The sequence below is a fragment of the Podarcis filfolensis genome (assembly GCF_964270895.1).
Source record: "Podarcis filfolensis genome assembly, chromosome: 6".
Classification (NCBI taxonomy): Eukaryota; Metazoa; Chordata; class Lepidosauria; order Squamata; family Lacertidae; genus Podarcis; species Podarcis filfolensis.
Genome location: NC_139609.1, coordinates 59000397 through 59027604, shown reverse-complemented (window position 1 = coordinate 59027604; position 27208 = coordinate 59000397). Strand labels below are relative to the sequence as shown.

Below are 27208 nucleotides of genomic sequence, written 5' to 3'. Positions count from 1 at the left end.
AGCCATCCCCTCTGTGTGACACAGGAAGTTAAAATCCATACCAGGTGGACTTCAGGTTCCAAAATAAAATTTGCACACCATACAATTGCAGTAATTATGTCAGGCAGGCTAGACTAATCAAGAAGCAAGAATTAACCAGTTAGAATGAAAGTTGAGCACTATCCCAGACTCCACTTTATGATATAAGTGGCAGCTTTATGTAAGCCTCCAAATCTTAACGAACTGAGAAATGGACCTTTGTAAACAAACGCCTCATTCATCAGATACAAAAAGATGGCTGCCGGTTTGTCAGGCAGGTTCTCTTGCATTGATAAGAAGAGGGTTTGATAGTTAAAGATTCTGTTTGTTGTGTGGCGTACGTAGCCTATCTTTCACAGTGTATTCTTTAATCAAATATGATGTGATCTGATAGAAAGTGTGACAGAAGATGGAAATATTATTTTTAACAGGGCTGGCACCTACAAAGTTATTCATAAATAGAAATACAGTAATACTAACGTTCCTTTATCCACATGTGCAATTAGTTTTACACATTTTATTGACCACCATGAGCCAACATTTGAGTCTGAATTAAGTATATTGAAATTTAGTGTGGCCTTAGAATACACTGAAAACTGTTGTGGAGAGTGACGGTTAAGTTTTAAATAAAAGATAAAATAACTTAAACCTGAACATAAGTTGAACCCAATCATAACAATGTTGTATCTCCTCTGAAAATATCAATATATTCTATGCATATTTATTGAGAACTGTGTTAGACCTTACTCATAGAGAGATTTGCAGTGTGCAGGAGGCATCTAGCTAGGTAAAGGAAATGAACAACTTAAATTTCAGTCTTGGTCTTCAGGATAATAATGCATGTTGTAAAATTAATAGAATTTATTGTTGAATTCTGTAATTTCAAATCTGGTTTGAAGAGCAACAACTATTATATACCACCAGTACCAAACATTAGAATTAAGAAAATAAAACAACACAACAGCAATCCCTTAAAATTACTTATTGGACTCAGTGATTTTGCAAAGTTTTTTGCAGTTAAAATTGCTCAGATTCAGGAAGAAGTAGACTCCACCGTGGGAGCAGGGCCGGGGCAGGAGAGTGCTAGAGTTCTGTCTAGTCAAGTTGAGTGGGATCAATTCCAATCTGTTACCTCCGAGGATGTGGACAGGCTGCTTGGACGAGTGAAACCAACCACCTGTCTCCTGGATCCTTGCCCATCCTGGCTTATAAAAGCTAGCCAGGAAGGACTGGGCGATGGGCTTCGTGGGGTGGTGAATGCTTCCCTCCGTGAGGGAGCCTTCCCAGACCCGCTGAAAGAGGCGGTTATTAAACCGCTTCTTAAAAAACCATCTTTAGATGCGGCCACTATCGCCCAGTCTCAAATCTTCCATTCTTAGGCAAGGTGATTGAGCGAGCGGTTGCCGAACAACTCCAGGCACGCCTGGAAGAAGCGGACCATTTGGATCCCTTCCAGTCAGGATTCAGGCCTCATCATGGGACTGAAACTGCCTTGGTCGCACTGGTTGATGATCTCCGGCGGGCTAGGGACAAAGGTGAGAGCTGTTTCCTAGTTCTGCTGGATCTCTCAGCGGCGTTTGATACCATCGACCATAACATCCTTCTGGACCGTCTTGAGGGGCTGGGAGCTGGGGGCACTGTCATACAGTGGTTCCGCTCCTTCCTCCTGGGCCGTGTTCAGAAAGTGGTGGTGGGGGATGAGTGTTCAGACCCCTGGGCTCTCACTTGTGGGGTGCCTCAGGGTTCTGTCCTCTCCCCCATGCTTTTCAACATTTACATGCAGCCGCTGGGAGAGATCATCAGGAGGTTTGGGCTGGGCGTTCATCAGTATGCGGATGATACCCAGGTCTACCTCTCTTTTAAATCAGAACCAGTGAAGGCGGTGAAGGTCCTGTGTGAGTGTCTGGAGGCGGTTGGAGGATGGATGGCGGCTAACAGATTGAGGTTGAATCCTGACAAGACAGAAGTACTGTTTTTGGGGGACAGGAGGTGGGCAGGTGTGGAGGATTCCCTGGTCCTGAATGGGGTAACTGTGCCCCTGAAGGACCAGGTGCGCAGCCTGGGAGTCATTTTGGACTCACAGCTGTCCACGGAGGCACAGGTCAAATCTGTGTCCAGGGCAGCTGTTTACCAGCTCCATCTGGTACGTAGGCTGAGACCCTATCTGCCTGCGGACTGTCTCGCCAGAGTGGTGCATGCTCTGGTTATCTCCCGCTTGGACTACTGCAATGCACTCTACGTGGGGCTACCTTTGAAGGTGACTCGGAAACTACAACTAATCCAGAATGCGGCAGCTAGGCTGGTGACTCGGAGCGGCTGCCGAGACCATATAACACCGGTCTTGAAAGACCTACATTGGCTCCCAGTACGTTTCCGAGCACAATTCAAAGTGTTGGTGCTGACCTTTAAAGCCCTAAACGGCCTCGGTCCAGTATACCTGAAGGAGCGTCTCCACCCCCATCATTCTGCCCGGACGCTGAGGTCCAGCGCCGAGGGCCTTCTGGCGGTTCCCTCATTGCGAGAAGCAAAGCTACAGGGAACCAGGCAGAGGGCCTTCTCGGTAGTGGCACCCGCCCTGTGGAACGCCCTTCCAGCAGATGTCAAAGCGATAAACAACTACCTGACATTCAGAAGACATCTTAAGGAAGCCCTGTTCAGGGAAGTTTTTAACGTGTGATATTTTACTGTATTTTTGGTTTCTATGGAAGCCGCCCAGAGTGGCTGGGGAGGCCCAGCCAGATGGGTGGGGTATAAATAATAAATTCTTATTCTTATTCTTATTCTTATTATTATTAAATCCATTATCAGTGAAAGAACTTATAAAAGAGTTATTGTGTCAGGATTCTCTCACATCTGTAGGAACTCTGTGGCTCCAGCCCTTCCTTCATTTCAGTTAATACTCCTGCATGTGGGGCATCTAACTTTACCAATAGTATAGTAAGTTCCATTTAGGGAGGGGAGCGCAGTATGAGTAGCAAATAAGAAATTAGCAAGAAAGTAGCAAAAAAATTAAAAGCTTTAAAAGGTACTACAAGAGAATCCAGTACTTTCAAAGGAGGTGATTTTGCAGGACCAGTCCATAGTTAAAACATCCCAAGTTTTGTTGGACTACTAGTCTGTTGACTTCATTTTTGTCCTAATTTTTATATTGCTTTATTACAGTTTTGTATTTAACGATCATACAGATATGATCTAAATGTATAGAGGCATCATTCTTTTTAAGGCTATATTTAGTAGCACTGTCCCTATCAGTTTGGTAGAGGAATGGGACAGCCCACATTACTGTACAGTAGTGATTACTGAATACCTCTGATGCCCCTGGTATGCAGACATACTAGTTTATAAATTGAGGGGTGAAACTAAAATAGCTGAAGGACTGAGGTATGTTCAGTGGCCTCTAGGAACCAGGAGATGCTGAGAGTAATTGTGTGTAGTTGAAGTAGGAGGTAAGAAGAATTTGGGGAGAAGTGGATTGGCCTGCTCAAGCCCCTAACAACAACTTGTGTCCTGGAGGTGTAGATTCTGGAGGGGAATCAATAAAGCACTTGAACAGTAGGGGAAAGTTTCATTAGGGTGGGAGAGACAAAAGGTGTCCTCTTTAATTTGTCTCCCGTCTCGCTGTCCCCCCGCTCCAGGTTTTCTGGAATTCTGTTAGGAGCTGAGGATACGAAACAGCTTTTTGTTGCACATCCCACTCATATTTCTGTATTTAAGAATTATTTTCCCATTGATATATGCACCTCTGTTATAAACTTAAGCTTTTGTTTCTCTTCAGATTAACTAGTTGGCATCCAAGTGGCAATACTAAACTGCTTTCCAGAACTTATGTCAGTTTCATAGTACAGTATCTGAATTTTCATTCTGCTTCTATCTTTTTATTCAGCGAGCTGCTCCCAGTTGTTTTAGAATGGTTTTCCCCTTATCTGTGTAAAAGAAAGTTACCTCCCTTTCTGCATCTAGTGTTGCACATATCTCATTTCAGCAGCTACTTCTGTTCTAACTATTAAGTTCAAGACCAACATCCTGTCTGGGAGCACAAAACATTATTCACAATTGGGAATATTTTACATTCATAGGAAATGCGGCATTCTGTATCTCATTATTGTAACACATTTAAAAAAAAACATTTTGTTAATTAGCCTTTCCTGCCATATGTGAATGTCTGCTCTTCTTTTAGAGCCACTCAAGTATTTTCTGAAGTGCTTCCTTTTTCATTTTTATCATTTATCATATATAAACAGTCTTGAAATTCTTCTCCTTAAAAGCTTTCGATGAATGTATGCCGGTCTAGCAGGATAAGCCCATAGTTTAAAGCAGTTTCTTTTTTAATACATCAATGATTCAGAAGTAGGTGTGCATCCCTGTCTATGTTATGTGTGACTGTTGCGGGCAAATAATCTGTAGATTAGAGGCAATATGTATTAAAGCCCCTATCTGTATATTCCTGTTGCCTTTTTAAAGCTTCAAATTTGTTGCTGGTTTCATCTGTCTTTGTTCAACCTTATTTTAAAAAGCCTTGACAACTCTAGGTAGGCCTTTTTCAATCCTTCCAGCAAGCAAGCCTTCACATTTTGTTCACTTTCTGGTCCATTTACAGATTCTAACACCTTTCCAGCAAGAAAATATTATTAGAGAAAAGGAAATTGTGGTTATTATACTTGCAAATATCACTAAAAGCTATTTTGATGTTTTGAAAATATATTTAATAATAGTGCATTCTTTTTCCATTAGGTATAATTTCAAAGACTTGTGTTTCTTTGGAATAAATTACAGAATAATATATAAAATGGGATATCTCTGGATGGGAGATTCCTTAACTTCTAGTTAACTGATTTTTGACCATTAGATCCCTGCTAATTTTGTTACGCATGATTTTCTTAATAGAAAATAAGCCAAGGGCATACTTAAGACCAGGTCTGTGCAGAGTGGGGGCAGCCAGCTTCACTTGCCCTGGACCTCAGAGGCCTAAGCCGGCCACAGACCAGCTGCTTTTTTTGTTTGAGTTCATATCTTTATTCTAACAAAACTCCTGTCCTGGGCCTCAGACAAGCTCTGTGTGGGCTTGCTTAAGACCCAATATAGTTATGCAACATTTAGCTTCTAATACATTAATATTTGTGGGGTTTCATTATGTAATTCATATAAATTCAACCAAGGAATCATTGATGTGTCCTTCCATGTAGGAAAATGTGATGCTCTCGGATAGCCCTTCATTGCCCTGCTTTTCCTCCAAGCTAGTTTTGACCTGCCATCCACTAAGCTTTTAGTTTCTGATCCTATCCACCCTGGGACAGAAAAAAAAAGCTCCTCTGAAGCCTGATGTTCTATGTTCTTCTCCAGAACCTTTTCAGGATATCTGCAAAGAACTGGAATGGATCATTGCTCCTATGGTGAGTTGGGACACCCCCTTGTACTTCAGCTGGCCAGATCTGTTTCTTACTCCTTAAGAGTGCAGGACCCAAGTTTTGACTCAAAGGAAAGCTTAGAAAGCTTACATGGAATAAGGAGAATAAGTAAATTACAAGAGAAAATTGAATGAGAGCAAGCACACTGCACTTTCTGTGTTCTCGTCTAATGGCCTTTGCTGTGTGCTGCTTTAAGATGCAAAAGCCAAGCCTCAACCCCAGGCGCTTTTTGGTTTGCTATGGGCTGAGCCTTGTGCCTTCTCCTGTCCATGTGTTAGTCTCACAGCATGCATTTCTACTGTTTCAGAATAGCCCTGTCTTCCTCTCTCTTTTGCCTCATTTCAGCACTCAGCAAAGTGAAACCAGCTGAGTACAGTGGTACCTCGGGTTAAGTACTTAATTCGTTCTGGAGGTCCGTTCTTAACCTGAAACTGTTCTTAACCTGAAGCACCACTTTAGCTAATGGGGCCTCCCACTGCCGCCATGCCACCGCCACACGATTTCTGTTCTCATCCTGAAGCAAAGTTCTTAACCCGAGGTACTATTCTGGGTTAGCGGAGTCTGTAACCTGAAGCATCTGTAACCTGAAGCGTATGTAACCCGAGGTACCACTGTATTAGCTTGGTCTCTGGACATCCATGCATACATTGTATTCTCTTGGAAGAGGAAGGAACTAGTTTTACCCAGTCAATACAAATGTGAATCTTCCTTGCTTATTATGAGTTGTGGACTGACCAATCAACTATTGGGAGACAGACTATCCAGCTGCTGTTTCTAAATATGTATGTATACATGTGCACAAAGATGTGTGAGGGATTCATGCATACAGGAAAAATGTCATGGGCATAGAATCATGAAGTAAGGCTGACCTATCTAGAGTAAAATGAAATGATTGAAACATTGCGCTAAGGAAATTATGTTTGGCGGGCATCAAGACCAAAATGTAATGACGGACTTTTGAACATTTTGCTTTAAAGAGAATTAGACTACCAGGATTGCATGTTTTATCTTCAAGTCTGCAAAGGTTTTAGCTCTGAATTAAAGCTCAAGATGATTAGTATTATTATTTTTAACAATTTGGGGGCATTTGACTCAACAGCTACCTTCTGTGTGCCCTCTAAACCTGTTCTAGGGGTTTCTCCAACCCTGCAGAATGGATTTGCTCAGCGGGGAACATGCAGGAAGGGGAAAGAGAAGTTCCATTGAGCAAGGAGAAATTTGTTCACTTACAGAATGAGCTAATTGAATGCTGCTCTATAGACATTGTGTTTAAATATAAATCTGCTTGATTAATCAGGCATCTTTGATTCAGTCTCTGATTATTTTTTAATCTATTAAGCGTTGTAGCCCTAGAGATGATTATTTTCCTCTGAAGCCACTACCGCATGCCTAAACATTGAACGTTTTTTTTAAAAAGTTCACTTAATGTACATACTGAATTTGATACCTCGAAATCATGTTTAAATGCGATTATTGACGTACTTCCCTTCAGTGAAATGAAGAGAATCAAAGAGGTCAGTTGCAAAAATGAGCTTCCAGCTTGGAGGGTTTATTGTTAAAGGTGAACCTTCTTGCATAACATCTCTGCTGCCTTCTGTGAGTGGCTGCAGACTCTAGAAGGAAATCACAGATAAAGGCTATCTAGCAGAAAAATACCCAGCAGCAAGGCATTAACTGTTGCCTAAGCAAGATTAGTTGTTCTTATTAGTTGAGACATATCTTTTCTAACTTTTCTCTCCTTTATGTCTCCTAGAGACAGCATTGGTTTCCTCCTTTGTTTACTGCCATCAGCGTGAGTCATCTCGCATGCTGAATGTTGATTTGCACATCCAATTTTACTCTTTAACTTGCACTCTTGTCTGACCACATCAGTTTTTGTGTTTCCATGCTTGGGAGTCCCATGACAGTCATAACAGGCAAACCAATGTTAAATGTTTGTTTTGGAAGTAACAGAAAGGGAATTTGGGAGGATCTAGCGATACATGGAATAGCTGAAACTTGCTAGGATGATTTTTTTTTTAATAAAAAAATTAAGCCTAGTAGTGAATTAGTAGTGGCTTTATAACTTTTATCATAATTCCTCTGTCAGCTGTTGACAGATCTTGCTCATGCCTTGGCTACAGCTTTGGCAGTTTTGTGTGGGAATCTAAATGTTTGCTGTTTAATTGATATTGAAAAGATTAATGTGCCAGACCCCATGAGTGCTTAAAACAACTTTCCCTCTGAGATGCCTCTTGATTTTCCTTATGCCTTTACCAATTCATCTGCCTAGTTAAGTTTCCATAATGGTAATTTAAGGCTGCAAGACTGGCCTAAGAAGCGATGATGATATTTGAAGCAGCAGTTCCCTCAGAAGGACATTTAGGGCACAAGGAGGTCAATTTTTTACAAATGTGTACTTATGGATACTTGGCCATAACTGACATAATTTGTGTATAACTCATAGCATAGATCTTATTTTTAACATATTTATTATTACTTGGCTCTCTATCCAGAATATCGAACATACCTCAAATTAGACGCTGTGACAAGCTAGAAAAATACCTAACATGCTCCTGGTTTCTTCTGGGAAGCATATTGGAGGTGCTGAATGTGCCTAGGATTGTGTATAATGAATTGCTGTGTCTGATGTAAAATAATACTGTATATCTAAAGCTCAAGCAGATATTAACTGACTCAGGAAGGGTATCTCAGAAGCTATTACAGCATTTAACTGTTCATGTACTTATAAAAAATATCTGTATCAAAGGAGCACAAGGCAGTTTACAGAATATCAAATGCATGGTGTAAAGAGCTTAATTGAATGGGAGTCATGGGAGGGGATTTCAGAAGTTATGGACTTGGCAAGTGCTTGAATTCAAGGAGGGGCTAAGGCCTAATTCTCACTTAAATATCTCTTAATTTTTCTCTTGGCGTTACCACATCATCTGCCTAGTTAAATTTCCATAACCATAAACCTATGTCTCAGTTGTACCAGTTCAGAATGCACATGACTGCTTAGACTGATGCTTCTCTATACAGAAACTTCCCTCTGTTTAGAAAAGTGGATGTTTGGGAGAATGTGTTGCGGAAAAGCCTTCCATTATGAGCCTGTATCCTGCAGTCTGAAGTGGTGTAGAGTTGTAGAATATATGCAGGTTTATGGCCTCATTAAAATCTAGGCCTAACTATCTGGCACACTGAGAGTATAAAACACTGATCAGTTGCTTCGCTGGATAGCCTTCTAGGCAGTAGTTCCCGATTGGCTAAGTACTGTGGACCCCGTTTTTCAAACGCCAAGCCATGGACCCTCCTACTTTTGAAAGTTTTGATATCTGTGTGTGATAGTTTTTGTTATGTGAATGATGCCACAGACCACCTGGGTAGGTTATGCAGACTCCCAGGGGTCCAGGGACCACCAGTTCGCAACCACTGTTCTAGAGGAATTAGGTCACATTCTTGTTGCTGGTTTCCTGTTTGCTCTGTGTACCCTGCCAGGGGGTGGGTGGGGGTGGAGTGGTATTTCCTACTATACTGTGCTTAGACTTGTTTAAAAAACAAAACCCATAGGAATGAAAAAAGGGCCTTTTGCACATAGGGTTTTAAAAATCGCCCCCAGTCTTACTGACCCAAGTGCCCTCCAACTGTTCTTGGATTATGTAATTTACCATCCCTGATAATTGGCCATGAGATCTGGGAGTCCAAAACTTATTGAGGGCACTAGATTTGGGAAAGGCAGCCCTGAAAAGAATTATTTTTTCTTCTTCTCATTTAGAAGCATTTTCTGAATTTCTTCATTAAAAACAAAAGGAAATACGTAAGTGGTTTGCGTCTTTCTCCAATTCCACTTGAATGCAGGTAGGGGAGGTTTCTTGTTGTAGATGAAGAATGGGTGGAGTGCCAGCTGCAAAGCTCGGGTTGCTACAGCCTTAATGTTAAAATCCTATTTCTTTTGCTGCCTATAGGAAGTGGACATTGTGGTAGCTCCTTGTCGGGGATTCCAGTCAGCTGAAGTCACTTTGGGAGAATACGTGAACCATTTCCTTCCAGTCATCACGTTTGCTATCAGTGAGGCAGAACTCTCTACGCTGGATGTGAATGAACTGCAGGAGATTAAAGAGAAATTCTCTCTGCCCGTCTTCTTTTTCAAAGTGCCAAATTTGGGTGCTGAACTGATATCCCCTCAGAATGCGGAGAATGAAAAGTCGTCCCTTTACCGGCAGCTGCTGGATTTAGGCTACCTTAGTACGAACCATTGCAGCTGTGGAGCTCCCAGCTCTGATGCCAAAGCCCAGAGCATGCTGGTGGAACAATCGGATAAGATCCGTCTTCTTAGCACTTTCTCCAGGCAGGTGCTGCAGCAGCGCTTGGTGGATGCAGCGACCGTCTTGAACCTAGTGCACTGCCGTTGCCTGGACATTTTCATCAACCAGGCCTTTGATATGCAACGAGACCTTCAGATCACTCCAAAGCGTCTAGAGTACACACGGAAAAAAGAGAACGAGCTGTATGAATCTCTGATGGTCATAGCTAACCGCAAACAAGAGGAGATGAAGGACATGATCATTGAGACTCTCAATAACATGAAAGAAGAACTGCTGGAAGATGCTGCTAATATGGAATTCAAAGGTAATTTCCGGAAAAACCAAAAGCCTTAAAAATGTTGTTGGACTCCGACTCCTATCAGTATCAGTCAGCATGGCCAGGGGTCAGAGATGATGAGGGGTTTAGTCCAACAAGAACTGGAGGCTGTGGGTCAGCTACCTCTGTTTTCAACTTCTTTCACCTGCTGCGTGCATGCACTTCAACTCTGAGCAAGCCGTTGTATAGTGAAATTCTTCACCAGATTTCTCCCCCCGCCCCAATAATCTGTAAGGAATGTCAGCATAGAGTAGCGTAATGTGTTTAGCTAAAATGTCAAACTTTGCAGATATTTGTATCCAAGTGAACAAGATTTGATTGTCTTAAAAGCTTGTAAACATCTCTTGAATACAGTTTTATAACTGTAATCAAAAGTGTGACCCAACCTGGGTATAAACACTTAAAACAACACAATTTTATATATTTCTACTCAGAGGTGAATCCTGTTGCATTCAGGGGGGCTTATTCCCAGGTACATGGTATAAGATTACATCTTGTCACACTGAATTAAATTAGAAAGATTTAAGCCAATGCTTAGCTCCCCATTGACATCAAAGGATCAAAGTGATTAATTTATTGCAGTATTTCAGAACCAATCCAGTCCAGCTAGTGAGGCTTTCTTTGCACTTTAGTCATTAAATTTACTGTACACTAGTTCTGGGTGGCTGCTAATATGCTGGAATTGTGAAATTATGCTTCTTTTCGATCTTGGATTTCCTTCTGTTCCCTCTAGATATTATAGTTCCTGAAAACGGAGAGCCTATTAGTTCCAGAGATGTTAAATGTTGCATTAAGCAAATCCAAGAACTGATAATATCACGGTTAAACCAAGCAGTTGCCAACAAGTTGATAAATTCTGTGGACTATCTGCGGGAGAGCTTTGTGGGAACTCTGGAAAGATGTCTAAAGAGTCTGGAGAAATCTCAGCAAGATGTTACAGTACATATCACAAGCAACTATCTAAAGCAGGTAAAAGTAATGCAAAATTACTGACCTGGTATTGCAGATCAGTTTCTAGAATGTTGGCTGTAGCCTGTAATCAGTGGTGACAAAGTGAATTGGTAAAATAATTTGATATCTTTTGTGTTATGGCGCCAAACAGATTTTTTGCTTTAAGTTGTAATTTAAGGAAAGAATTTGAGCTCATTGCAATTCTTCCAGATTACAAATGAAGACACTTGCTTTTAAGGTATTATATTTGTTTGCTTAATCTACCTAATAAGCAATTCCTTCAGTTTTCAGTGGCTTATTTAATATATTTTCTGCTTATAGATACTGAATGCAGCCTACAATGTTGAGATCACCTTTCACTCCGGTTCAACAGTATCTAGAATGCTATGGGAACAAATCAAGCAGGTATTAAATATTCTGATCGTAAAAGCTCTCTCCTAGTAACTGTAATGGGACCTTATCTTTGGTAGATCTGCCTTTGTCTGTACCATCCTTTGAGTCTCTCTGTCCCTCAGCTGACATGTTAGCAGTCATTCCAGCAAGCTGCTTTAATAGGGAAGATTGGAAGCAGGGCTTATTCTATCAGCTCTGCTGAAATTCCAGCTCCATAAAGAATCTCCATTCTAGTTGGTCATTACAAGAACTACTGTTTAAGAATTGGCACATGGTTTTGCTTTTTTCCTCCTCCTTTCCTATTCCTTTTTCCTTGTATGTTGTATTTTTGTACGTATGCTGGTTTGTTTTTATAAACCTGCAGGCCATCCTGTTTAAATTGCCTGAATGTCAGTGGCTTTGGGAGCACTTTCAGCTGAAGAATGTGGTAAAAATGCTGCAATATCACCCACATACCCATACCACAGTTGCAAACAAACAACTTGTATTCTCATTCGCTCATTCCCCATTATTCTGATTTTCTTGTTATTTGACCTGTATGGTGGGTGACATCTAATGATGTCTACCTGCTTGCACAGCAGAAATTTATTTATACAAGTGGGTGTGCTGTTTCTATTCTTCTCCCACAACTCAGCTGAAATGTGCTTGAGTTTTGACAATGAGACATATGTCTTATTCAGATAATACAGCGGATTACTTGGGTGAGCCCACCAGCTATCACCACAGAGTGGAAAAGGAAAGTAGCTCAGGATGCCATTGAGAGTCTCAGCGCATCAAGGCTGGCCAAGAGCATCTGTAGCCAGTTCCGAACAAGACTATACATTTCTCATGATGCTTTTGCAGCTTCCTTGCGACAGGTCAGTTGGATCGTTGTTCATTGCAATTCTCTTTAGATGAAACTTGACCATTTTTCAAATAATTGACAATTGCCTGCCTATCCTCTCTGTACTCCTTGCCACTAAAAGAAGAAGAAGAAGAAGAAGCCACACAGATGCTCTGCTGTTTCTTCTGACTTTTTAAGATGGGCAAAAATGGCTATAAAAACACTAGCAGTTCTTGTTCTATGGGACTGGAGGACCATTGGGTCATTATTGCAATTGCTTCTTCTAGGGGCATTTTAATGGTGATAGAGGTGGAAGTGACCACACAATAGGGTTCATTCTCCAACTCACAAAAGTGCCTGAGAATGTGCCCTTTTTGGCAGTGTCATGTTGAGCTTTAAAGAACTAAATGAGCCAGCTATAGTAGTGGTCTCTGAAACCTATGGAGAAGTTGAGATTGCTGCCTTTTCTCTGCCTTCCTAGGTACTATGAACCTCTGTTGATGAGAAACTGCACCTTTTTATATAGTTTTGCTAAACTAATGAGGCAACACAAGGGCTGTGGATAGCTCAGTTGGTAGAACATGAGACTCTTAATCTCAGGGTTGTGAGTTCAAGCCCCATGTTGGGCAATATATTCCAATAACGTGACCTGAAAATCTTAGGGCAGGATTCTCCTAATGAGCTCTTTACCTAACGGCTTCCACTAGTGCGATAAGGCTTTCCTCCCCAATCCTCCTGTTCATCCTTACACACTCTGAAATTGGTTCTGCGGGGTTTGGGGAACCCACAGAACAGTGTGTGGGAGGAGCAGAGGGGAAATTGTTTTGGTGGCGCTGTGGGTAAAACCTCAGTGCCTAGGACTTGCCGATCGTATGGTCGGTGGTTCGAATCCCCGCGGCGGGGTGAGCTCCCGTCGTTCGGTCCCAGCTCCTGCCCACCTAGCAGTTTGAAAGCACCCTTAAGTGCAAGTAGATAAATAGGTACCGCTTTGGATAAATAGGTACAGCTGCAGCTTCGTCACGCTGGCCACGTGACCCGGAAGTTTCTTCGGACGGCGCCGGCTCACGGCCTCTAGAGCGAGATGAGCACGCAACCCCAGAGTCGGACACGACTGGCCCGTACAGGCAGGGGTACCTTTACCTTTAGCAAGCTGAAATGCTTCGCAAAGGGAACATTTATCACAGCATTCCATCCATGTAGTTCATAGAGGGTTTTTTCACAAGGAAAAAATGTTACATGCTTTTTTTCCAGAAGAGCAGCTTAGAAAGAGAATATGTCCTAGCACATTCTCCATGGGCTATGATCACATGAATATGCAGGTGTTCGGGGCAAAAAGATTCCTGCACTGCAGGAGGGTTGGACTAGATGCCCCTTGTGGTCCCTTCCGGCTCTAGAATTCTGTGATTCTATAATCCATGGAAATGAATATTCTACAGAACAAACATTTCAAACTGAGAACCTGTTTCATTCTTTAACAAAGAGAAAACAGGGGAGCGGGTTATGGAAATTCAGTTCTAGGTGTGACCAGCAGGACAGCAAAACCTTACTTAAATTTGGCCTTATGTTTTGTTAGCTAGAGGCTGGCCACTCGGGCAGGCTGGAGAAGACAGAAGATCTTTGGTTGAAGGTGCGAAAAGACCATGCCCCTCGGCTTGCCCGTCTCTCACTGGAAAGCAGGTCCTTACAGGATGTTTTGTTACATGGTGAGCAGTGCCTTGTCTGCACATCTCATTTTATTGATGACTTTCCAGAATTTTCTTATGAAACAATGAGACTTGTTCTGTACTGTTCCAGACACACTGAGGGAATGAATCCTGAGGAATACATACTACTGGGGAGGGACATAGAAAACACATTGACAATAAAAATTATGGGAAATCAGTAAAAAAAAAATTGGCTAAAAAGAGAAAAACAAGTTGACAAGCGGGTGCTTATATTTCAGGTAAACCAAAGCTAGGCCGTGAGCTGGGCCGAGGGCAGTATGGAGTGGTGTACTTGTGCAATGCCTGGGGGGGCCACTTCCCTTGTGCCCTCAAATCTGTTGTTCCACCAGATGAGAAGCACTGGAATGACCTTGCACTTGAGTTTCACTATATGAGGTAGGTGGCATTAAACTCTTCCGTAATAAACATACATTAACCTGGCACTTAACTATATTTTGTAGCAGTGGTTTGACAGAGTCCGATGACTGACACAAAATTCCTCTCACGTATGCACAAAGGGCTATTTGGAACCTTCTTAATTGAAACCATGACAATATAAAATAACGATGTTGAGTTCCTTGGTGAAATTTCTATTGATACTTGTCTTCATACTCTGAAGAATTAGGTTGCCTATGTCATCCTTCTGCAATATGGCACCCTCTAGATGATTGGCTACAACTCCCATCAGCCTCAACTAGCATGGTAAATGGCCTGGGATGGGGAAGGTTGCAGTTCAAAAACACCTAGGTAGTGCAGCAGTTGGGGAAAGCTGGTATTTGCTATATCTTGAAACTGCACATTTGTATTGCATATCTAGCTTGCACAGTTATTCTGTTAACATGAATAGTCATTTGGAAATAATGGTGTGTGCCTTGTATGTTTTTGTAGAATGGGGACTGGGGGGAAATGCCTTATCTCCTTAGAAGACATAAATCCATTATTCTTGACTCTTGTGCTGCATCTTTCTCCAGATCTTTACCAAAGCATGAGCGGTTGGTAGATCTTCATGGATCAGTGATAGATTATGGGTATGGTGGAGGTTCCAGCATTGCTGTTCTACTGATAATGGAACAATTGCACAGAGACCTGTATACAGGATTAAAGGTGAGAAATTAAAACAATTAAATGGAAAATGGACAGTGTAAATATTTGATAATCTCTGGTAGCTTTTCATTTCTATGCACAAGTGTGCTTTTCATTATACTTGAATCAGTGGAGATAATAAAAAGTTGCAGAGTATCCCCAACTCATAACACAAGTACTCCTCTTCACGCCTCTAGCCAGCATGAAACACAAGCCTTGCAGGACTCTAGGGTTCTTGTGGGAGGAGAGGTTTTTGCAGGCTTTTTGTTTCCTACCCACCTGAAATATTCCCCAACTGTGTTATAAAGCACTTGGATTAACCCTATATTGTCATATTACAGGGTGGCAAAGACTTTAGAGTTATAAAAGGCAATGGCATATTTCCTTTTGCCTCCTGAAGCCTGTGTATTTCAGTGAGGAGAGGTTCACTCATGTACCCAAACTGTCACTGTGGCTACTATAAGTTGTTAAAGGTCCAACCAAGTCAATTTTCTCTTTCCCCTGCTCCCCCAGACCATGACATCTTCACTATTCCATAGCTCTGGAAAGCTACTAAGGATGCCCAGTCCTCTTTGGGCTGTGCTAGGCTTCAGCCCCCCCCACCTCTTTTAACTTACAAGCTAATATACTTCTGCATTCTTGGAGTCTCTAGAGAATACAGAAGCTACTGCCTTGGGCAGTGAACTGCCTATCCATAGACAAGTTGATAAGTTATAATTTGGCTTTACAATTTTGGCAGCTATGCTCCCTTCACATTGATCCTGACTATTGGTAGATCAGATGGTCTCTTCTTCACCTCCCAACCTCAGCCCTACTACATTTTTGGTTAGCAGCGGGTAAAATCTAGGGTTAATGGTCTGATCACAAGTACAACTGTAAAGGCATTTTTTTATATTGTTATATATTTCATTAGATAGAGCGAGAGAGCGCACACAACACCTGATCCTGGCTACCATTGTGGGACTAAAACTGTATGCTTCAGTAGAACGGATTAAGACAATAGCAGCAGAACTACTCTCTGACCCGCTTGTTTAAGGAAGAAACAATGTTAAAGGATCTGTTTTGTTGGAGTTGCTTCATCTTAGGCAAGAAGCACTGCCTAATAACCATAGATGTGAATCCCATTAAGGGATTGATAATAAGGTTTTTCCCCCACTTTCCCCTCAGGCTGAGTTGACATTGGAGATAAGATTGCAGATTGCCTTGGATGTAGTAGAAGGGATTCGATTTCTTCACAGCCAGGGGCTCGTTCACAGAGACATCAAACTTAAAAATGTATTGGTAAGGGACAGCTTTTTGCCTCGAGCATCATTCTCTTTGCTAAAATGGAACAAGACATCAGTACATAAATAATGGCCATGTTAAAACCATTCCTTGGAATTGTATGTCTGCTTTATAACTTCTTAAAAATGTAAAAAGCACTTTTTTCAAAAGGGGGGTGGGGGTGGGGGAAAGGCACGAGCAAAAGTGATCACTGCCATTGTGAAGCACAAAACCTGTACTTTGCTGTATATAGAACACCAAAGGACAATGGTGCTGCCCAAAAAGACAGACTCAAGTGCTGAACAAGAAACTCAAGAATATCTAGGTTTTCATATGACTGGACCAATTTCCTTATAAAGAAAAGACAACCATACCCGATCACAGATAAACCCAGGGGGAAGATCAGAAACTGAGGCACATCTAAAGGGAGCTCAGCCAGAGTAAAATTGACTGGAGTAACAAAGAGCTATCTTTTCTGATCCTTTGAATGATCAGAAGGCTAATATACCCTTCATCTGTTCAGACTTTCATTTCCACAAGATGTGGTGATGGCAGTTAGTTTAGAGGACTACTTTTACACTGTTACCGTTTCATAAAGGATTAGGTGTATCTGTGGCCGTTAGCTAGGAATCTCCAGGCCAGCATCAGGTAACACAAAATTATAAGAAAAAACAAAGTAAGGAATTGGTGATTATTTTTGTGCTGGGCTAGATAATGAACTTCAGCTTGGTTCAGCAAATACATTAATAATGTGCTAGCTGGGATTGTTTGTAGAAGACACTTGTACTACAGTGATGGCATGCTGGTCTCTTTTGATAAGTTTTGAGGCTTGGGTATGAGTAGTTTGTATCCTTTACAGCTTGATAAAAACAGTAGAGCTAAAATCACAGACCTGGGATTCTGCAAACCTGAGGCGATGATGTCCGGCAGTATTGTTGGGACCCCTATCCATATGGCTCCTGAACTCTTCACAGGTAAACTTATCATAGATCTTCCTATGGACTGTTAGCCATGAAGAATTTGAGGTCCGTTCCCTTAAGATGACAAAACTACATGTGTACAGTTAGAGGGATGCTTCTGCCAGGAAGTTTGGCATATACATGCATGTATCCCCAGGGAGGGGAGGAGTATGCTTTCAAGGAGATATGACACATTGAACTGTGTGGGTCATTACCAATGAAGAAACAGGTAGATGTTGGATTGCAGATCAAAATACCCTTAGATAAATTAATTCTTACCTTTGAATCTCTCTTGTCCCAAATGAATGCTTCGATACTTCTGTCCTGTTAGAATTTTATTTTTGTTAAAGGATTAGCTATGCAGGGCCCTCTATTCTATAACCTGCCTCATTATGAAGACCCAGGGTGGATGTGGACAATCAGCATAAATCCTTAGCAAACCAGAGTAAAATAGCATCACTCTAAAAGACCAGCTCAAACCATGAAGCCCAAACAGTTCTTACAAAGCTTCCAAAAAGTGCTCACACTTGGACTTCAGCAAGTCTACCTGGAGGGGGAATTTTCCTAATTTGGTGGGGATGGCCACAGAGAATACCTCTTTGTGCTCATATGGTTGAACTGACACAAATGTAATAACTAAAGGTGCCCTTGGTATTGATCCTTGGTGGTTGTTATGGGGCACATGTAGGAAATGATTTAATTCAGTGCTAGCGATAGGATATCCCTTTCTCCTCTCCACAAACTGTGTAGCTAACTCCCACTGTATTGTGTAGCTGTATGGCGAGTGCCACACCCCTGAAGAACATCTTAATATTCTTCCCATATGAGTCCACAAGATCAGATGAGAAGGAACTGTCACTGTCATCAGGCTCCAGGATAAACATCAGAGCATCAAAGGCATGGTGGCGCCTGACTTGATCCAGTGGACTTGTGTGGGAAGAGCATTTGAGTGTGCTTTTGTCCCAAGCAGGAGCATTTAAGAGTAGTATCACTGCTGAAAATAAAGTTGCCTTAACTAAGCTCTAGGTTGTGTTGGAGTCCCCAGTGACCCAGTGTGCTGCTATTTCCTGACAACAATCTTATGCTTTCTAGTCTTCAACCAGTATCTCTTGCTCATCTGCCACAGGGAAATATGATAATTCTGTGGATGTATATGCATTTGGCATCTTGTTCTGGTACATCTGTTCGGGTCAAGTCAAGTTACCAGAGGCTTTTGAGAGATGTGCAAGCAAGGACCACCTTTGGAACAATGTACGAAGAGGTAGGCATAACACATAATGCAGTGTTGTGAAGGGATGGAGACTATATCTAAAGTTCCTAATCTAAATGACCGCATGTCAAGATCTGCTCTCGTGGTGGAGCTTTGGGGTCTGTTTCTTCCAACCACAGTCCTCTGTGCTGCCACACAAGCCAGCCCTTGAAACTCATGGCAGCTTCAGAAACCTCCTTCAGTGCTATGCAACTGCTGTTCCTAAACAAGGCTGAAGAAGGAACAAAGAGCTCCAATGCAGTGTTTTTTATGTGAGTGAGCTGCTTTGTAGCAGACTTCCAACATTTGAAGCAATTTTGCATAGAGAAATTTGCTTTGACTAAATGCTTTTGGAGCGACTGTCCTAAGTGAATAAGCCATTTGACTAAATCTTTACACCCTCTGCATTTTCAGCAGAAGCTAGATAAGGTAGTACTGGAGTGCTCATGTCTTTGCATCTCCTGGTGCTGTTGTCTTTATGTTCACAGCAGCTGAAAACTTGAAGCAGCTAAGGTAGGCTGAGAGAAATGGGAAAATGAGCAGTTCATTTTGTTTGTGGTTTCCAGGCTACTGTTGACAGCTTAGAACGCATAAAAATTCTGGCTGCAGTCTTATGCACACTTACCTGGGAGTAAGCTGCACTGAACTTGGTGGGCGGTATCCAACTACATAGATCTGCTCTAGTGCACAGATTTTTTTCTTGCGCAATGGAACTTCCCCTCCCTCAATCTGCTCCGGAGGGTTGGAGAGGAACCCAGAACAGAGTTATGGAGGCAAAGTTCCTTTGCACAGCCCAAAGGCTTTGCACTAGTGGATCTTTTCAGTTTAAAACTGCCCAGGAAGACTTGCTTCTGAGTAAACATGCCTAGAATTGCACTGCAAAGCATAGCGTGTGTGATTTAAGGAAGGTTCTGTAACATAAAGAGTACCTTTGTTTAGAACTAACTGTCCCAAGAGTCTATAAGTTGCTATGAGGGCTACGACAGAAATATAGGCCAGATACGAATGACAACACTTAATTTCATCTGCTGTTCCAGATGTTGACAGAGAACCAGGATTTCAACTCTTGGTATTATGTTCGTATAGAAATGAGACATCTAAAGATCTTCAAACTAGATATAATCAGTACTTTCTTGGAACAAGGCAACAGCAATCTAATTCTTTCAAAAACATGCATGCATGACTAATAGTTTTCTTTTTTTAAAAAAAAAAACCACCCAGCAATATCTTAAATCCCCTTAAAGTGTTTGAGAATTTGCATTGCTTGGAGTGTTGGGAATCTCTGTGAACATGCTTCATTCTTTGGACAATGGGCTCTATTAGTTGCTACCTAAATTAGTGGAGCCTCCTGCATAGTTCCTTTTGTTATTAAAATGTACCCTTTTAACTTCATGCCTATTTTCAAGCTTCCCCAAACACGACCTCCCAAGATGAAGTTCATACTTAATTTGAAAGCTTCCCAAGCTTCCCTGTCTTATGGATAATGGTAGTTGTGGAAATTACAGTGCGTAGTATCTCATGAAAAAACAGGACTAGCACCTGTAGTACAACTAAGCAGTGCAATTCTATACATGTCTCCTCAGTTCAGTAGGATTTGCTCCCAAGTAAGTGTGCTTGGGGCTGCAGCCTTGACATGTTTCGAAGTGTTAATTTTTAGGTTTCAGAACTGTTACAACATATGAAAAACGGCTTATAAGTGGTCAACTCATGTGAACAGTGTAATGCTGGCAACACTTTCGTGGTCACAACAGCAGTTTCCATGAGTAAGGTGCCATACCTTCCCAGTGCACCCTACTTTGTGTAAGTCAGTATTTATACCTATTAATAATGTGTGTATTGACTCAGAGCCTTGTCCATAATTGGAAGCTTACGTCTGGTTTCTTTCCAGATGGCCCAGGTAAGCAGCTTATGCCTCTGACCAGTGTAATTAAAGCTGAAGTAGCAAAGATCAAATGAATTATTTTCCCTTTCAGTCAAATAACCATGTTCTCCTTTTTGTTCAGGAGTACGCCCTGAACGCCTTCGTATTTTTGATGAGGAATGCTGGCAGCTGATGGAAGCCTGTTGGGATGGAGACCCTTCTCAGCGCCCACTCCTGGGCATTGTCCAGCCCACCTTGCAGAACATAATGGACAGGCTTTGCGGGTCAAACTCAGCACCGTTGAATAAAGGATTAGATGACTCTACTTGAAAAACAAGCCATGGAGGAACTGTTCTATTATGTGAGAAGGCCGGCCCCCACTTTGGCGTGGGCAGCTCAAGAGGGTAGCTTTTCTGAAGAGAGACTGGCCAGAAATTGGGCGCTTGGGTGAGACGATACCGAAATTCCACCTCATATAGCAGCCAGGGACATTCATCCCCAATACACTACTAATGCAAGTTGCTAGTGCTTCCCTCTTCCCTTAAAAAGCAAGAAAGATGGGAAATTCAGGCCTTGCTGTCTGGAAAGGATTTTGCTTATCCCCTTCAGATTCCAGTAAAAGGAAGAAAGCACTGTATGTTTCGTAACTGGGGCAGCCAGCACATCTGCATTCCTAGCTACAGTCTGCTATGTGTCTGCAAGGGCTCCCTTGAAGGTCACACACATGAATGTGGATTATTGGAAGACATAAAGTAGTATCTCTTTCATAGGATGGGTTTTCCAGCTATTCTTAGCGTGGATTCTGAGGGGTGTTAAGCTAATAGAAACTTCATAGTACTTGGTATGTTTACATGGAAGGATCAAAGCATCCATTCTCTTGAGGGGAAGGCCACACTGCAATGGAAATGCCCTTTAAAAAAAGTATAAGCTACCTGTGCTTTATCTTGTGAACCAAGCTCTTTTTGGTAAACGCTTAGTAGCAATTTTTGCAACATCTGATTAAAGATGGCCTTTTTATTTTTATTTTTACAATCTTACAGCAAGATGGGTACTCCACCAAAAAAGACTCTGCACATACAGAAATCGAAACATAATTGCTTGCAACTAACTACTGCCTGTACCCAGTGGACAACTAGGAGGCCATGTTTTTAACTACAGCAGCTTTCTTGTTTTGAACCCAAGTATAAAGGCAGTGACTGTTTTAAACTAATTATTGACAGGCATTTTAAAATATTTCTTCAGCTACTTTTTTTAAGCCATTCCCTTGGAGAATACCTAAGAGAGACCCAACATCATTCCATAGATGTGCATGATTGCTATTTCTGACCATTTCCTTCTTTAGGGTTTGTTGTTTGGCTGTGTTAGACTATGTTAATTTAGGAATCCATTGCAGGGAGCACATGGGGAGGACAGTCCAGAGTCCTGCAAAATGAAGGGCTCTTTCATACAGTACTTGACGCACCCCGAGAGAAAGATTTGTTTGCATTTGTTTGTGCAAGACTTAGTTTCTTAGTACAACAATGTTTTGAGGAGAGGTGTAGGATGAGCTGGAGAATGCAACTGGCGTAAGGTCAAAGTTTTTCTCCCGTGTGGAGAATGAAGGGTGAAACCTTATTCTCCTTCTTCCACACAATGAGGCATGCACTGATTTCATCGTCATAGGATAATTGAGTGTGCGCTATACAAAGCCAATCAAACATGCAACATACAGTCCATTGCTTCTGTTGCACAAAGCAGAATTACAGCCTCTTGCCTGTTTACATAAACTACTAGAGACAAAAGTGACCTTGCAATGTTACTGGCCCAGCCTAGATGAACCCTTCCTGTGTGCAATAAAATTGAAACTGTGCTTTTAAAATGATTGCTTTTTACTTAATGGGCATTCATTGCTATGTGGTGATCAAAACTGTATTCACACTTCTGTCCACAAATTGTAGCATCTGGCAACTTGAATGGGCAGCCACGGTTGCCAAGCATGCTCACAAAAAAGCACATATATTCTCAAATAGATATTAGAAATGTCACTTATGTACTAGCTAGGCCACTGTTCCAGTCATTTGACAGTATTACTCATTTCATACCCGTTTACTCTGTGCTACAGTGGCTAGTGACCTTGTTTAGAGTTAGGAGGGTCTAGGTCAGTATTTTTGGAAGTATATAGTTTATGTAAAATTAAAATGAATAAAACTATTTGAAAACGGCTTGTATAGCTTTTCCCAAACAGCCACTTCCTTATTCTATAATACCCTGTGCCTTTTTGAAAACTTGAGTTAAAGTATTCTATCAAATTCCACTAGGACTGTCTTCCCCATGGACACCTCTGGCTCAGTAGACCTTTCCCAATGTACAACCATGCATGTGCTCCTTTGTTAGGCATAAATTTTAATTATTCTGAGCAGCTCTGAATCAGATTTCACAGGCCCCCTGACATGCCTCACAAGAGGGAAGAGATGGGTTTTGTGTCATCTAAAGATCTTCTAGTTAAAGCACATTTGACTTCGATTAAAACATACACCCTCGTTCATATTTGGCAATGCTGTATGCTTTCTCTACGTTACTACCACCCTTGTGGCCCAAGAAGCATGTATTTTGAACACACTAAAATTATTCATAGCTGTTTCAATAGAGGCAAACAGATGCCACTACCAGGTATTATGGTAGGGGGTAATGGTGGCTATCTGTGTATTCAGGCCAGCTGTGAGTGCAGAGCATCTATCACTGCGATCCCACTCCAGTTACTTGACAAAAAGCATTAAACTGAAGATCTGTTAGAAGCAACTCCTGGTTGTTGTTGTTTTAAAAATAAAGTTATTGTTGTGCTCACGTACAACTATCTTATGCACTGCAAAATACCTCTTCTCTCCCCACCTGCCTCTTAAGTTAATTTCATTACCCACTTTCTTCTGTACCCAAAAGGAAACTTTGTTTACTAAACTGTATTATGCAACGTTTACAGGTTGCCACTGACTGGATGGCTAAAGCAGGTGCTCCAAAAAAGAGGTTTCTTTAGAGTTGGAAACATGATAAATCAAACTAGTTTACAAAAACAAGCATACTTACAGAAAGCAGAGTTGGAGGAATCCATAGTGGTGCTAGTAGCTCATGGTTCAAAGATGGAGCTATTCAAAGCTGACCAATTGCTAGGCTACTTATTTCTGCTCTGGATATTGTGGCCAATTTAGGCTCTGGATACGAACACTACATAGGATTCACATGAGTGAAAGCAAGGCTTGAATGCAATGTCACATTGCCATGTTGCGATGCTGGAGTGTTGCCCTCAGCTTGCTAGTGCATTGCTGCTGTCTATCACATTGCTGTCTAGTGCAGTGGATTATGGGAGCTTTTGTTTGGCAACTGACCATTTTTGTGTCCATCTGTAGTACTTCTAGTGATTTGAATATACAATGCAAGCCCTTCTAGCTTGTTGAATTCAAGTGCAAGCTATTCTATTTATCTTTTTTTTTTAGCACTTTTGTGTTCATCCTTCTCTCAGCCCCTTCCCTCCTGGATAGTATTTGGAGGCTCAGAAACTGCTTGAATGTAGGCTCTTGTAGGGTGACTGTCATTAATGGAAGGACCATCAGTACTGGATCCCAATCTAATGTGGTTCTCTGTTGAGCTTTCACTTTTAGAGATGTACATAATGCCTTCTCTGTATCTACTGGTCTCCTCGCCAGTTGTCCTCACTTTGTTATTTTTTAAATTTTAATACTATGATTTTTCCCCCTCCAGGGAGAGAATAAGAGCACAGCAGCATTTAAAACTCCCTCAGGGGCTTAAATAGCACTGTATTTCTTGAACTTCTAATGCTTCCCTTTGTTTTGGTTCTATTAAACTGATGGTCAACTGTTACAACTTGGCTATTGGGGGGAGGTAGAAACCTGAGTTAAGAGTTGTACAGTTCCAATGTAATGCCTATAGATTTTTTGTACTACTTTTATTTTTTAAAAAAACTTATGTATATTAGTGTTAAAGGCAAAGGTAACAAACTTACCAACTGTATAGGAAAAGTGCAATAACATGGAAAATGACATGATTGAGAAAAATATTTCCCTTGTATTCTGTAATACTAATTTACTCTCCACTGCAGCCCCTTCCCCCATTACGTGTATTTTAAGAGACGTGACTGTGGGTCAAGACTTCATTTAGTGCTATAATGAAAGTCTGTTTTAATAGAGAGTAGAATGCACAGAAGTGCTGTGCTGTATAATAAAGGTTGCATTAACATTTTTTGCTGCTGCTTGTGTGGTTTTACTTTTCCAATAATTGTTCCAGAGACTTTGCTGAGTTTTGAATCTGTCACACCACCACCTAGGGAGTGGTAGTAATAATACCTGCTAATAAACTGATCAAGTGGATATTGAGCCACAAGGGTGGGGGCTTGTGTTGATGAAGCTACAGCAGTACATGCTCTTTGGCAATGGGGATGGATGGATGTCCTTGTGGGTACTGAACTGCATCACAAAATTCATCACTTATTTGGGGATGTGCCAGTACTGCCCCTAGGATAGTATACACAATAATAATCCCAATTCCTGTTGTAAGAGTTTCCACCTAATCTTTCTCTTCACTATATTATATTGCAGCCTTGCTTGATAAAATGCAATCTGTTTTTGCTGCAGTCAACATGATTACAACTCTGGATATGGCATGTTGGCAATCATTGATGTCAAAAACCTGTGGCACCTTAAAGCTGGCAAATTTCATTCTGGCATAATAAATTTCAATGGATTAAGAGCTCATTTAATCAGATAATCTTATTATGATGGAATGAAGTGGGTTAGTCTTTGTAATTTTGATAGGCTGTTTTGGGTCTGCTCACGGTCCATTCAAAGCCATTTGTCCCAGTCATTGCCTCTTATATTCTACCATAGGCATCTTCAAGGTGGCCTAGGATTTTAGAGGATTAGTTTGGAAGAGATTTCTATTTTACTACTGCAATAAGTAATGTCTGGCAATAGAAAAATATAAGGCTGCCACAATTTCTTACTATCGTATAAAAAAACAACTATGCCTGCTTGTAATTCTGGATATTCAAAAAAGAAAAAGCAAATACCATAAAATGGAGAGAAGTTATACACAGAACTGTAATACGGGAACAAAAATGCTCCTGTCATGTTCACCTCTATTGTAAAGATTCCCCAAACATCTCTTCTAAACGAATAAAACTTAATAAGCCATGTACTAACATATACTAACATTTGTCAGCAGCTCTTGACAAATAGTGCTAGTTATACAAATTTAATCAATCTCTTTGTAAATGCAACAGCTCTTGAAATTAGATGGGAAAAAAGGCACTTCCTCTTGGCCGCTCTAGGCAGCCATGTTGCTTAACATGAATTCCTTTAACTGTTTCTAAAGGTTTAACATCCTGGATTTAGATGGCAAATGAGACTTGATAGATGACTCCTCCCAATTACTTTTGCTGCCAGAGGGTACAACTTGGGGCATTTGGGATGTGTAAGAAGAGGGAAGGACTTAAAACATTTGAGGGCTAAATTAACCCTTGCCTGCTCTATTTTCTTTCCCACCCACCCACAGTTTTCAAGGTTATTTTATCTCTGTCAGGTTGCAGCAATACGAGTTCCCATGGGAAGGAGGGTATCCTGTGTACTATGCTTCCCTTCTGCCTTTGATATCCAGGTCTGCTGCTATTCCATCTAATTTATCCCTAAGGATTAATTAAAAACTGCAGCAGCAGGGCAGGTGTGCAAAAAAACAATGTACTGGTTAGAGTTAGTCTAATGCATACAGTAAAGGCTAATCATGGAGGCCAGACACATCTGTCCATGAAAGCTTGTGCTATAATAAAATACAATTAAGTGGGTGCAAGATCTTTTGTCAGTGTGCGGTTGCTGGATTAGAATTTACCGAAGATTTGATTGCATTCTAGGCTTGAATAAGGACAGTTCGCCCTTTCATTACACATCATTTTATTCCTTACTGTAGGGGTGTGGGTGGTACTGTGGTCTAAACCACTGAGCATCTTGGGCTTGCCGATTGGAAGGTCGGCGGTTCAAATCTGCACCATGGGGTGAGCTGCTGTTGCCCTGTCTCTGCTCCTGCCAACCTAGCAGTTCAAAAGCACACCACTGCAAGTAGATAAATAGGTACTGCTGTGGCGGGAAGGTAAACACCATTTCCGTCACGGTGTTCCGTTGTGCCAGAAGCGTTTGTCATGCTGGTCACACGACCCAGAAAACTGGACAAACACCAGCTCCCTTGGCCTGAAAGCAAGATGAGCGCTGCACCCCGTAGTTGCCTTTGACTGGACTTAACCATCCAGGGGTCCTATACCTTACCTATTCCTTACTGTCACAACTGTGAATGATCGTTAGGGCTAAACTGCATATTGTTCATACTTAAACGGGATATTTTTTCTTTGAAGAAAAAGCCGTCAGAACACCATAATCTAAAAAGAGCTCCTGATTTGAATGGTGGTCCTACACCAGTTTCCTCCTGGAAATCTCCACCCCCAGCTGCTATTTGCTTCCAGGAAATTGCATCCTCAGAGAGTTATTTATTTAAAGCATTTCTTTACCTGTTCATTTCAGTTGCAATTCCAGAGCAAGTTACAGTTCATCCACATACCTTTTACAAGCACTGCAAAAGAAGGCAGATAAGTTTCCAGCCAGTCAACGCTAAAATAAACATCAATTTTGGCATTAAAGTGTAACAAGAAGCTTGGGTGAATAACCAGGTCTTCAGCTGACATCCGAAGTAATAGTTGTTGTTTTTTAAAAAAAGATGCAAGCCATATATTAGAGGGAAGGAAATTCCAAAGCTAAGGTGCCATCACAAGGAAGGCTTTCCCACACATTGCCACATAGCAGGGCTTAGCTAAATCAGTGGGTAGGAGGGATTTTCACAAGGAAACTGG

At 41.5% G+C, this 27208-nt stretch overlaps 1 protein-coding gene and 1 long non-coding RNA gene across 2 annotated transcripts in view; one reads left to right on the top strand and one right to left on the bottom strand.

Annotated features, from left to right (window-relative positions):
- DSTYK (dual serine/threonine and tyrosine protein kinase) overlaps positions 1-24558 on the top strand; it is a 39171-nt gene extending 14613 nt beyond the window's left edge. Inside the window, exons 3-13 of the mRNA XM_083617113.1 lie at positions 9368-10031; positions 10777-11012; positions 11316-11399; positions 12068-12244; positions 13784-13913; positions 14153-14309; positions 14885-15017; positions 16164-16277; positions 17119-17233; positions 18345-18479; positions 20471-24558. Coding sequence (XP_083473239.1) covers positions 9368-10031; positions 10777-11012; positions 11316-11399; positions 12068-12244; positions 13784-13913; positions 14153-14309; positions 14885-15017; positions 16164-16277; positions 17119-17233; positions 18345-18479; positions 20471-20658 — 2133 coding nt within the window. The 3' untranslated portion in view covers positions 20659-24558. The remainder of the gene's footprint in view (positions 1-9367; positions 10032-10776; positions 11013-11315; positions 11400-12067; positions 12245-13783; positions 13914-14152; positions 14310-14884; positions 15018-16163; positions 16278-17118; positions 17234-18344; positions 18480-20470) is intronic.
- Positions 1-26933, bottom strand: part of LOC310764065 — a 40458-nt gene extending 13525 nt beyond the window's left edge. The window contains exon 1 of the long non-coding RNA XR_014549001.1: positions 26870-26933. This is a non-coding gene — a long non-coding RNA (uncharacterized lncRNA). The remainder of the gene's footprint in view (positions 1-26869) is intronic.
- Positions 26934-27208: the final 275 nt, after the last annotated feature.